Below are 14,064 nucleotides of genomic sequence, written 5' to 3' on the forward strand. Positions count from 1 at the left end.
GTATTATTATTCAAAACACGTTTCAACTTTTAACAGTAATTTATTACACAATAGCAGTTAACGAAAATGAAAACAATAGAGATTGCACGCTTACTATAATAGCTACTGATGTTCTTTGCAGCAGCTATAAATAGATACGAAAACTAGAACCAATTAACTTGGCCCTATGACATAACAGTGGTTTTCACACGTCACAACAGAATAGGTTTGTTCCGAAACAAAAGGCAAACAAACCGAGTAATGCTGCCACAAAAACACTTCCACTTTTTCAGATTTTCTTCCACTTTTGATCATTCGCTTTTCAGTAAATTGAAAACACATCTCCATCTTGCACCAGCGGCAAAAATCGTGTGCATATGCGGTAATAGAGGTTATTATGACGTCACATCAACTGGCGTCAAACCCCCAAACCTCAACGTTTTGAATAAAAAAGTCTTCTGTTGAGGCAAGTGGATTGTTTTGAAAGGTGAGGCATGTATGGCTGCTGCCGTGGCACAAGTCACTGTCAAGCCACAACCCCGAAGCACCACTAAAAAAAATTAGTTAAGTGAATATTTTTGGTTAAATTTTTCTAAGAGTTTATTTTTGGTTAAAGGGTTTGTTTATACTCAAGAACCGTTATGCCCCACAAGAGAAAAACAACACGACAGTAAGACACAGTAATTTAGTTCCCAGAAGAAGCATAAACATAAATAAACATGGTTGGGCATTAAAGTCAAAGGAAAATTATTCTGTAAAATGAATTAAACTCTATTCTAATAAAATTCTAATAAAGTAATGGGTCAACTCTGTCCTAAATCTCAGGTCCCATGGCGTATCACGATCGACCTTACCCATATTAAATAAAAACAGAGTAAACAACATAGAAATAACATAAACTTACTCTCCACCCCCGATGGACAAGGAATCAGGATTTCCTTTGACGAAGAAATTATTTTCACCCGACCAGGTAAAGATTTCTATGTTCGGTTCAAGCGTGAACAAGAAAGTTTCACCCGTGCCATAAAAATGTTCGCTGACGTGTGGCTCATTGGAACAGAAAGCACCAAAAACCTAAGATGCAAACAGATTTATGTTTAAAATGGTTTGATCACTCCTGTAATGGCACGTGGTACACCATGATTATGCATAATTTGATAAAGAATGGCCCAGTAATGGGCAATTCAGTGGGCTGTTAACATATGCAATAAAAAAAACATACGCAATTGTTTATATAAATGTGTTTTTCATTGCATATATTATTTTATACGTTTTTTTGTTGCATTTATTTTTTATCAAATATTTTATCAATGCATGTTATGCAGGAAAATGAATAGAAGAACTACTTTTGTGGCCATTTAAGTTTATTTAAACCTAATTATAACAAGACATAAAACATATAAGAAATTAACTACTTACATGGCCATTGCTGTCTTGCACCACTATAACCACTGGCGTGTCTTCATGATATTTATTCGTAACTTTCCTGTACAATGTACGTAGACTCATCCCATGTTCAAATGTGCTGTATAGAAGTTTCCATGCACAACCAATGGTACGCGCTGGTATGTGACGACATAACTGGAAAGTATGACAAATGTAAGACAACAGCCACTGTTGTATGGTTTTCTATAACATTTCTAATGGATCTAATGTTGCCACCTATTTTTGTCAGTCACTACTATAGCACATTTTGCAGGGTCTTGGAAATATAATTCTACACAACAAATTGTTTTAACATTTTGATTCTTTTCTACACAAATTATGATTGGTACCCTAAAACAGTCTGTGCTGTTGTCAGGTGGTTAGCACTTGCATCCTTAACCAAAGGTTACTTAATTATCCTTGCGTAGCTATAACACCATGTTCTTGTTTCACCATGCCTGCTTACAAATTACCATGCATGTAAGTTTGTTGGTGAATGAATGAATAAAAGTAAGTTGCTTTATCCTTGCGTGGCGGGAAAACCACAGAAGTTACAACACGGGTATTTATACACCTCGTACCAGCTTATGAGTTACCAGTGATTGTATATGTGTAGTGTACTGTATAGAACACATACCTCTAGCAAGGTATCGTCATTCAACAAGTTGCTGCTGTCAAGTAGATCGGGCATCAACGAAGTATCATCATCTGCGAGTTCGATGGCTCCCAGTGTTGACCGGCGTTGTGCTTCCTCCACACTTACAATCTGAAAGTAAGTGCACAATTATTAACCTGGAAACACTGGGCAGTTATACTTGGGTTTTCATTAAGATTTGACTTTATAGGGCTTGTTTTTTTTCCTTTTTTAAGTTTTAAAATCTGCTTCAAAAATGGATAGAATAATATAAAAAATTATTTTTACTTTTAAATCTATTCTAATTCTAGTAAAGAACAGGCAATAAAACATTTACAAAATAACCCCCAACCCTAACTTCAAATTTAAAGTGGTTTAATCTCAATGGTGTAATTATCGATTGACAAGCGATTCAACCTACAGTTTTTTTAATGTCGTTTAGATGAAGAGACGCGACTTCACTATTTTCAACATTTTGCAGCTTAGACAGGAGTGGGTGCGACGTATTAACCACGTGACTTTGTTTCTCGGAAACTTTTCTCTCTCTTCTTTTGAGCGCGTTCAAGCGGAACGATATTTGTCGTCGTGCTACACGAGCTATTATGACGCAACAAGCAACTACGCGACGTCGAGTTTTGTGATGAAACAATACACCCGCACCAATGAACAGAAGCAGTAGATGCCAATATGTGGCGTCCTCTTCGCGCAAACCGTTTATCGGCATTCTATGACGTAACAGTGCCTATTCAACTAACACCTACGCACAAAACAAAACATTTCTTATTTATCTTTTAGAATACAGTAGCGAAGATAAAATTATTAAAACAACGACGAAAAAGAGCGCCAACAGCAAACGGCAGTCGTTAAAACAAGCTATGGATTAAACTTTACAGTATGCGAAAAACCGCGAGTTAAAAAGCATGGTTGTCGAAAACTTAACGCCTCTGGGCATAACTGATATACTGAGTTTACTTTAAAACAATACAAGCCAAAAATAAACTGCTTTTCTTGACCAACTAATTATTTTCAATCAGCTGCTAACTATCCACAAAACACACTTATGTTGTAATTACACTGCGTAAACATGGCTGACAACTCGCAGAATAACGTTGAAGTGCTCTCACTTTAAGCGCAGCCGGCTACAAGCACTTCAATGCACGACGTGTATGCGACGCACGTGATATCCTATGACAGCGCAAGGGTGGGAAAATAACACGTCTATTTAAACGCAGGGTTCGAAAATCGCGTAAACTAAGACTGTATTAGCGAAAACGACACGGCACAAGACGTAAAATAAATCTCCTAAGTAGCTTATTTACTTAAGAAAAACAAATAAATACGGATCTGCTTTCTAATATTTTATTTAGCGACGGCTGGGATAATGGGACAACACCAGCTTAAAGCTAAGGTCTCATGGTATAAAACCTTATTTATTTAAAATATGGATATCATGTCTTTTGCAAGACTTGCCATTGGACCTCACCATAATGGAATAATTATTTACTGCACTTTTTAAACTAAACATAGATATGGTATAACAAACATAGAAATCGTACCTCCCACTCTTTCTCAATCCTGGATTCCGCGAAAAAATCTTCAATGAATTCGAGTGACGTATTTGTTGAAGAGCGACCACGTGCGTCGTTGTCTGTGACGTCACACTCTGGGTGAACAAACGTAAATCGTGAAATAACAAAATGTGTCTTCCGTAAACGTAAAGCGTGTACAAAGGTACAAAACTTTATTTTGATGGCTATTTTGAGATAAAGGACTAAATCAGACCCAAATTAAGATGTTTCTTGATGGGAAAGATAATTCCTATGTTCTATTTTTATTTGACGTCTTACGGCAAGACACGCTTGGGCCCCTGGGAGTTATAGGCCGAAGTTGGCTCAATACCGGCACAAGAAAGTCGTATATATAGAACAGACAAAGTCATTTGATCGGCGCTAAAACTGTCGGTCAAGAATTATGAAAATACCGGTTTCAACCGGATTACAAAACCGCTATTTCCTTTATATATTCTTAAGCATTTATTACATTTTACGATTAACATCGGATTTACGATTTATTTTGAACTGTAAGCGTGTTTTAACAACTACTTTTTTCGTTTTTTTTATTTGCTCTGCTAACGTTATTTTCAGAATTTTCGCTAACGTAATCAAAGACAAAATTAAAATTTAATAAAAACAATATAATTTTGTATATATATAAAACAATATAACACCTATTACTTATACATCTATACTGAAATATAACCTACCACGCACCAGTTATACACCATGACACCATACGTACTTGGTTTATCGTTGATTTCAAACTCCGTAAGTGGATCCATCACCACGAAACCGTTCTGTTCAGCGAAGTCGAGTGTATACGGATCCGGGTTCCATTGCATGAAGAATGCTAGTAGCTGGTCGGATCTAAGGAATATATAACTTGTAAGTGCGGCGTGGTGGTTACATTAAGTTTCATAACGTGGGCTACAGAGTGAAACGTTTCATGTTATATAGTTGTAAGTGGGAGACGAACTGATTGCGTCAACTTAAAGAGTTATTGTGTTATGATGCGTGGTATAGAAACCAGTATTAGCGGAATAACATGGTAATTATAAATCTTTATTGAAACTGTAATCTATGGATGTTAGTATTTAAATTCGTTGTTTGTATGTTATGTGTTTCGATCACGCTTTTTTTGAGCAATTAAAATTTGCATTAGTTTTCAACCGTAATCGTGTTTTGGCAGTAACAAACTATATTGAAAGATACTGTTTCCTAGTTCCTACAAATGCTATTATCAGGATGTTGGGGTAAAATAGGACAGGTTTTCATTTCATTTTACCGTCCGTATCTTCATAACTTTGGAAGTGTGTTGTTAGTTTTTAAAAAGACGAAAATAGGGGTTATTTTGTGTTAACTGTAAACGGTAACCATCTTACCCCACAGTACTATATACTAACAGTTATCAGCGTGTTAAATGCAGAATAATACCACGCACTCTACTGACCTCTCGCGATGAGTTTGAAACCAAATCTCCTTCGATTCGTCGTTCGATCTTGATGATGACGTCATCGAGGTATTCCCCTTTTCGAGATCGGAGTGAATTGAAAATGTTTTCATCATTGGCGTGTTTGATCTTACACATAAATACATACGTTCTCTGTGGAAAGGCGGGGTTGTTATATTGCGTATATTTATGTAAAAAGATCACATTAGGTATACATGTAACTTCTGCCTTTTGTGTTTTATATAGTAGGGTGGGGGAAGATGGGATACCTTCAGCACATAATATTCAAATATCCTGATCGTGTCTTCAATAATTAACAACAGTCTATGGGAGTCGTGAGAATACGGTTTTAAATTCTTTGAAAGTACTTTGTTTATTTCCAAATAGGAAAAAAAAGAATGAAAATGTGTCCCATCTCCCCCCACCCTACTAAACATAAATCTAAAAAAAAACTTTTGAATACGTCTGAGCTACGATTATAATAAAACGCCTTCAAAATCTACACACTGGTAGTTGACTTGTAACCACTGCTTTGCAAGATAAGTTACAATGACCTGCTAAAGCTAAACCTGCAGCAGACTTTATATAGCGGGCAAGCCGGGTTATAAACTCTTAAGGTTGCGAAATATCGCGGAGTTGACAATACGGGTTTCAGCGAAAACGCTGATTTGCGTCGGTCAGATGGGGTTCATTACTTGCAGCGTCGGTTATTATAAATGTAAACAGAAAAATAAATAAAAAAGTAGTGGCGGAAAAAAGCTTTTAAAATTTAACAGCGGCTCGTTATCTTATACATGCAGGGTATTGAGCAATTTTGCGACCGATTTCGAAAGAGCTGTAAACGTGCTTGTTTCGCAATGCCGGAAATGGCCTGAGGCTTATAGGTATTTGGGAGAAAACACGTTTTAGGAACGAGTGTTTCAACAACATATCAGAATATTATATTGCGCAAAAACACATTTTCGTAAATCAAAAAAAAATCTAAAAATAAACAGTTTTTAAACCGATTTTTCGCCATTACTACTAAAAGTAAAACACTCTTTAGAAAACTAACACTCAAATAAATAAACGCCCTTCACTGGCCTAATATTTCAGTTTTCTTAATGCTTTAAACAGTTGTACGTCCTTCTCTGTGCTGAACCACCGACTAACACAGCATCATCTTGGTAGTACATACGGTTACGTGTATGTAGCACTGTAGTTGTGCCATTTAAAGTTACCGGCTTCCCAAAATAGCCATTTCGTGGTTTGATCAATTCGGGTTATGTCTGATGACGCTGTTATTGCAAAACTTTGTGGCCACATCACACGACGCGTATGACGTATATTTCTGGCAACACGTGCTACTATGTGATTCCGATGAACAGAATACGTATGCGGTGTGTGCAATAGTCATACAGCGTGCACAGATTGCGTAATAACTGCAAGCATTACTTCTTGCGAAACTTTTCAACAATAAATTCGACACCGGTTTATAAAGATGCATTTAGAATGCGTCGTTATTTTTACAAGAAAAGCGAAAAAAGTGACGACAATTTTTTTCCGCGCTCTTTATGCAATGCTAAAGATTTAACGAGAAATGCAATCAAAATGAGAAAATTATAAGAAAATTCTTAACCCCCCAAATATATACTTTATTCTACTCTTATATTCTAATACAAATGAACTTATTTCTTAACGATAATAACAAATCAAATACAATTAAACTTTTATTGATTTCATCCTAAACCATATATACATTTCCCATTGCACTAAAATTCGAAAAAAATAAAAAAAATACTTAATTTACGTTACTATAGCCTTTCCTTTTCTTAAATAACAATATCCATTTAATTCCTTCTCTACACTTCCGTAACCAAACAGCCACATTATAGACTCAAATACATTATACACCACTGCATCCTGCACTATATAAAACAAACACTTAGAAGGCTCGGGTTCCATGGTTGAGTTACTACCGTTGCAGCGAGCACTGGACATTCTGTACCACGCACTCTACATCGCGCTCTACACTTTATAACCGCCATATAGAACATGCGCTGACCACGTGCGCATTGTATACGTGCAAAAAAAGCGAACGAGAAACGGCACCGACCTCAGATGAACTAAAGCCTTCTGAATCACAGCCGCTCATACTTGATAAATAGGCAAGGTTATGTCTGTATATTGAACTCGCAATTGATCTATTTAACATAGCATTAGTAATATGCAAATATTTTATTAGGGGTTAGGAAAAAATGGCGAATTTGTGTTCAGTATGGCACATTAACCTTGTCTCGGTAATAAAACCGTCGAAATATGAGATACTGGGTAATAATGTAGTAAATTATTATGTTTTATGAAGTAACTAAAGTTAAACATAGATGTTTCTAAGCAAGCAGTTTAAATGTGAACGTAAGACTTTTGCACACGGTACGTATTATATAAACAATGTGTGGAAAATGGAAACCATGCGCATTAGTTTATAACAGAATATTGTGTTCCAATTAATGTTTGCATTACAATAATAGTCGTACGTATGTAGGCCAACTGATGTAATCGTAGAACGAATGGCTCGAATATATATAATACCTTATATGCCTGTTAAAGTAATACCAATAATCTCATTGTAGATGTATATATGCTTGGGTAAGACACATAACGACAATAGCTTCAACCCAGTGTTCGCTTGGTGGTTGTATAAATTGTCAGCCGTACATTGCATAACCACCGAAATATAATTACCCACAAAGTTACATGCGTGGTAACTCGTAAGCGGGTAAGCGAGGATAAACAAGTTACATTCATTCACGTAATACGAGAAGCTACAGTTGCTATATAGGGATGGTAACTCGGTGGGAAATCTGCACCAAACCGGCTGGTGTCAACGAATAAATGGCCCTTATGGCTGTTAAATAATGGTTCCATTATTGTACGGGTCGTGATTTTACGCGCACTATTCTTTCATATATAGTAGGGTGGGGGAAGACGGGACACCTTTAGCAGAGAATGTAACAACGGTCTATGGAAGTCGTGGCAATAGGGTTTTATAATTCTTTAAATGGTATCAGTTTACTACCAAATGGGACGAGAAAACAGAACAAAAGGGTGTACCATCTTCCCCCGCTCTACTATATACTAATTTGTTTCGATTGAACACAGTTAAATATCAACCGTGGTTTAACGATTATCTTTTTGTTGTTAATATATTCCTACTAATCTTATGTTATGAGACATTGTGACGTGCTACGAGCTACGTGATCAAAGTCATGGTAACTTGTTCAAAGATTTCCGGACGCGTTCAATTTGTTATTGTGGTTTGTTTATTGCCAAAAGAACCGCTTATTACGTTACAGAGGAGTGGAACAAAGTCTACTCATCTGGAACGTCAATATATCTCGACTTTCAGTTGTTTAGGTGGTTCAACAGACACCGTTTTTAACTGATTCACTTTCAAGTACTTTTTATACTAAGCGTATTTTAACGACTGTCGTTTTGCTGTCGATTTTATTCTTTTCGTTGTTTTAATAATATGATCGCCGCTGTTTTCAAAAGATAAATAAAATGTATGTTATGTTATGTACGTCACAAACGATGTTGTTTGGTTGAAAAGCAATCCAATATGACGTCAGTTGCTACATGAAGTTGCACACGCGGCATAATCGAACCATGTTTTCGTAACACAGGAGCAACAATCGCGACAGTGACGTCACAGAGCGAACAACAGACAAGGTACACCCGGTGTGTTTGACCAAAAGTCGATTATGAACAAACAATAAAACAACCAAGATTCGCACTTTAGGGAATTTCCCGGGTACATATTCCATGACAAAAAAATAATTAATGTTACGTTTGTATTAGATGTGCAAAAATAGGTTGAAATACGTCTTAATTTAATTATACGTTTCATAAAAAGTTATCATTATAAAAACGTTGTATAGTTTGTAACATTAAACCCACAAACTAAATTTGATATCGTTATCCGGTAAAAGCCAAAATATTTGGTGGCAGAACAATGATTTTCAGGTTACGTTCAGTTACTCGCTAGATGTCGCTACCGATTTCAACCTGTTTAAACACAACTCGTTGCTTGGAAGGAACGAAGGTTACCTATTCAGTTAAAGCACAAATTATGTTGCACAATACATTTAATTTTAAATTAAAAAAAATATTATTTTGGCTGAAGCAAACATCTCTTACAAACTTAAGACATTCTGTACTACGTGGTTGATATTCTACTCATACAGCGTAACACGCCATGGGACCGTACGCCAGGTAATTTAAAATAATATCCGTGCATATTATAGTAGGGTTGGGAAAGACGCACATAATATCTAGATATCCTGATCGTGTTTTAAACAATTAACAGGCGTCTGTGGGGGCCGCGACTCGCGAGGATACGGTTTTATAATTATTTGATTGTTCTTCGAATAAAATGGTGCCCCATATTCTCCCACCCTATAAGTTCTGTAAAAATATAAGCACAGTATACAAAATTGGCGTATATATAATGTGTAAATATGACGGTTTGTTCTTTGTCACGTGGACGACAAGGCGGGTTATTGTCTCGTGATTGTGACGTAACAAATATCGCAGACGGTATTCCGAATTATTTCCTGTTTTTAATGTGAGGTGTCACGTGGGTAGCTTTGCACAAGCAATTTATACAGCCGTACCTGTACAGATGTATAAATTACTTGAATCTTTATAATATAATTATGGTACTGTGGGACAAGATGGATAACGTTAGCACAAAACGTAATATATTTCCTAATCACCCAAGTTCAATATTAATACAATTCCATGATCGAACAGTGGTATCTGTGACGTCACAATGCGCGTGATACGGAGTCACGTGGTTGATATTCACGTGACGTTAGGTCGAGATTTTAAACACCAAAAAAATGACGTTGCAATAAAACGTTATTGTCTTGAAAGAGACTTGGCAAACAGGTATTTGTTAACACGAAATAGGTTAATCTACCCTCCTTTGGGACATGGGCGGCTTTATGTAGAAGGGTATACTGTACTATGAACTAGAGACAAGTATCTGGTTATGCAGCTTTATATAGTGGTATACACTCACTGTATAACATGGCATGCGTATATACGACTATCTTACAAATATTAAAAAAGTTATATTATGATTTTAAAACTAAGTTTGTCATTATATATAACAATAATCAAACACTGCAGTATATAACATTAACAAAAATGGTTCCCTATGTTTAAGGACTATGATTGTAATTGTATTTAACAATATCACCTCAGATTTTACTAAAAACTCAAAAAACCTGATACCTATGCTGACCAACACAACAAATTACACTCTAAGCAGTTGTGACCCAAAAAAGGAAAATAGTATAAACATGATTTATTATTGAGGATATCTATTTAAACTCACATGATCTGTGCCGGGGATCCGAGACCTGATTGGTTCGTTTCTTCATCGGGGAAAAATTCTGTGCAATAAAATAAAAACAAATTTTGATTTTATCAGTAAGGATAAGTGTAAACGAGAAGTCGAGTCCAACTAATGGTTGAACAAAGGAAAAAAAATTGAAAGTGTAAGTAACATAAGCGCGTGGTTACAGTAGGCTGGGGTATCACCAACAAGGGTGACATTGTATAATAAGGTGGGTAAAGATGGGACACCTTTTCATTGTATTTTCTCCTCCCAACACTCAAGAGAATTATAAAATCGTTTCTTCACGACTCCAATAGACAGTTTTTATTTGTTTAAAACACAATCGAGGTATTTAGATATTATGTACCAAAAGTGTCCTGTCTTCCCCACACTACTAAATGATTTTACCCTGCTATCAGGTGTCTAGAGATGCAAGAAATATAAATTGTCCAACCTTCAACAGACTTGACAACCGAGTGAAGAAACGGGAATTCTTCTTTCAATTTAACCTCTGCTCGTGTCGTGACCTTTTCTTCTTTATCCGAGGTCTCTGATTGGCCGGTTGGGGATTTTTGAGCCTCCTGATTGGTCGGTAAAGTGGGCGTGATCGTGGGCGTTGAATCTGACGAGATATCCACAAGTTGGCCATCGTGTGGTGGGGTGTTGTTTTCGTCTTTTGGTTTCGGAGGTTCCGGGATTTTGCTGAAACAATAATTACTCTGATTATAATTTAAACAAAAAAAGTTGAAATAAATATGTGCAAACAATTAAATAACAAGCTATTTAAAGTAAAATAAAACATACTCTGGTTCATAAGACATGGATTTTCTACATCTTTTTCAAACATTACAGACACAACACATGTATCACAAGATTGTCTTCATTTCAAATGTTTCAGTTTAAGCACCTTCAACCATCAATAATTAATCACGGTATCATACACTAACATCTGAGATATGTGTTTGGTCAGTATAACAAACATGATGAGATGGTTATTTCGGAGTAGAAGCACAGTAAATTAAAAAAAATGGTTTTAAATGGCTTTTGTTGCTACTAGGCATAATGTATAAATAAAAAGCCTCTCGAAACAGCTGAAAATCGTTGATATAATAAGATGCACATAAAAGAAACATTGGAAAAGGAAAATCTGTAAACAATTTTAACCAAAAGAGTATTTCACTCACCAACAACGATTGTTTTACTTAAACATAAAATATTTTTGTTTTGCTGTTATTGCTACCAGCCATAATATAATATACATAAATTTACATTTTTTATTAGAAAATCTTTTTATTTATATTTTAAAATATATATATAAACTATCATCCAAACCACAAACCTTGTACTACTGCATCCTTTATCACAGAACATGGAAACACTTGTAATTAGAGACAAGTTACACATGATTCCAAACTTTTCGCACCCATGTAGAATAGCAAGTGGATCGTTTGCATCAGGATCGAACATTATTGAGGTCGGTGTGACAAGAAGAACACCTTCAACAGTTTCCTGTACAAAGAAGGGAGTTATTAGTTACTATACAGTTTAAAAAGTCCATTCCAAGATTCTATTTCACTTTCACTTTTCCAAACAAAAATTAAATTGTATTGGTACATTCTAATACAATACACACTAAGAATTGTTTAGAAAATCAGATCTAATAGCCCTTTTTTGTTTCCCCTTCCACTTTTCCAAACGTCATATTTTATTTTACTTTTCCAGACAAAAGTTAGTGTATTGTAGGTAAAACCCACAGTAAATATAACCTATAAAATAATGGACTTCGATTTTTAATTTTAAAGGATAGATTGTTCTATTCTGTAAGGGTAAGACCTGTCATAATGCATACCAGTGTGTGCCATAATGCATACCAGTGGGCTTAATCCATGGTTCCCCAATTATTCCAACTGTTGTATATTAATATGTTACGAAACATTTAACTGCATCCTGTCGAATGGTCACAGAAACCATTATTAAAAATTCTACCAAGCCGAAATTGGAAGCAACAATAATCTTATAATCTATTTATAAATTGCAGCTCAAAGAGTGAAACAACAACATTGGGGTGAAGGGACAACCGCACAACTCTGACCTACATATCAGGTCCCTTGATGTGTCACACCACAAAACCTTACTTGTTTAATATAGAATTATAAATAAAACAATGTGGCTTTATGGCTGACATCGAAATAAGTTGAAGTAGAATAGAAAGTAAGGCAATAATAAATGAAGTTGTAACACTTGATTGGCCATGCATGCAAAACATTATTGCCCATTGTCAAGTTGCTAAGTAACAATTTAAAGTTTCTCCACGTACCTCATGGCTGTTGAACTGAATGTGTGTGAAAAGTAATGACATTTTAAAATAAAAGAGAAATTTTGTATAATTGAATATAATTGCCATATTAGAAAACGTTGATTTTTGGAAATAATAAATTGTGCATAAATATTCAAATATTTAAGAAAAAAAAGTTAAACTTGTGTATAAATTTTAAGAATGGAAAACGTATATGAGCCAATGCTTAACATGTGCCAATGGAAAGTACAAGTTACTTAGCGCTGAGAAACAGTTTGTGTAAACCAAATACTAATCAGATATGTGGATTATGTCAACATGAGACTTCTTAACACATAGGTTGTAATACACAACTACTGGGTCCTAAAATAAGTTGGTTGTCCTGGTTTGGTGAGGAGGGTAGTGAATGAGCTGTACTGGGCAATATAAAATTAAAACCAATAAATCAGATTTTTTTCAAGTATGTATAGAGTGTATAGGGTATTTAATGTCTAACTAGCCATGCTTTCTGTATATCACATATGTTTTATGGTGGGGTATTTTGAAGGAAGTGTAACAATGACGTATTCGCAAAATATCAAATAAAACAACAAGTCCTAATTCTCCGAATTACAATTTACAGAACTGTTTAAAATTGGCAACTGTAGGGCACTGACAGTTCAATCGGTCAACATAGACATCTTTGTCACATATTCTGAAACATCTGCACAGATAATGTGATGTTTGCTAAGAAATGGCTGTCAATCAATGTTTTGAACTGTTGCATTTCAGAAGAAATACAATATATATAGTTTTTGTGCACAAAACAAGACCAACTGAATGCAATGGTAAACATCAAGCTATGTTAATGACATACCATGTGTACAGTATAAATAGTGGATAATTTATTTTACCTCATTACAAAGCTAATAAGACCTATGGCTGTTACATGAGGAATCTGGACAACAATATTTAAAAATACTACATGTAACATGTGTGCAACCAATAGGTTCAACAGAGCGTGGAAGGACGATTTGATTGGTTAAAAATGACAATGGTTGCTCAACCTTTAAAAATACCTGAACTTGATAATATGCTTTAATAAAGTTTCAGGAGAATACGAAAAATCATGAGAAAAATCCCCAAATCTAATTGTAGGGAGGTTAGGGGTTGGCCAGCCCACCCTACCGCCACAGGTTTGGCGCCTACGTGCTTATTTATATTTCAATGACAGGCAATTAGTCAGTGGAGGAAACAAAGCCTTCAAGGTTAAGAATTAAGATCAATAGAAATCTATATAAGAACATAATGGAACACGCAGGAATATTGATTGACAATTATTTCGGTTGAATAGTAGCT

General features: G+C 35.4%; 1 protein-coding gene across 2 annotated transcripts in view; it reads right to left on the reverse strand.

Annotated features, from left to right (window-relative positions):
- Positions 1 to 20: 20 nt before the first annotated feature.
- LOC100186121 (oxidation resistance protein 1) overlaps positions 21 to 14,064 on the reverse strand; it is a 21,318-nt gene continuing 7,274 nt past the window's right edge. The window contains exons 7-16 of one of the 2 annotated variants that reach the window (XM_018817651.2): positions 11,770 to 11,939; positions 10,885 to 11,132; positions 10,428 to 10,485; positions 5,045 to 5,197; positions 4,337 to 4,461; positions 3,595 to 3,701; positions 2,042 to 2,170; positions 1,399 to 1,560; positions 884 to 1,053; positions 21 to 529 (exon numbers count right to left, since the gene is read on the reverse strand). In XM_018817651.2, coding sequence (XP_018673196.1) covers positions 388 to 529; positions 884 to 1,053; positions 1,399 to 1,560; positions 2,042 to 2,170; positions 3,595 to 3,701; positions 4,337 to 4,461; positions 5,045 to 5,197; positions 10,428 to 10,485; positions 10,885 to 11,132; positions 11,770 to 11,939 — 1,464 coding nt within the window. In that variant the 3' untranslated portion in view covers positions 21 to 387. The remainder of the gene's footprint in view (positions 530 to 883; positions 1,054 to 1,398; positions 1,561 to 2,041; positions 2,171 to 3,594; positions 3,702 to 4,336; positions 4,462 to 5,044; positions 5,198 to 10,427; positions 10,486 to 10,884; positions 11,133 to 11,769; positions 11,940 to 14,064) is intronic. The other variant, XM_002120947.5, reaches the window with a different exon arrangement.

Source organism: Ciona intestinalis, chromosome 2, assembly GCF_000224145.3.
Source record: "Ciona intestinalis chromosome 2, KH, whole genome shotgun sequence".
Taxonomy (NCBI): Eukaryota; Metazoa; Chordata; class Ascidiacea; order Phlebobranchia; family Cionidae; genus Ciona; species Ciona intestinalis.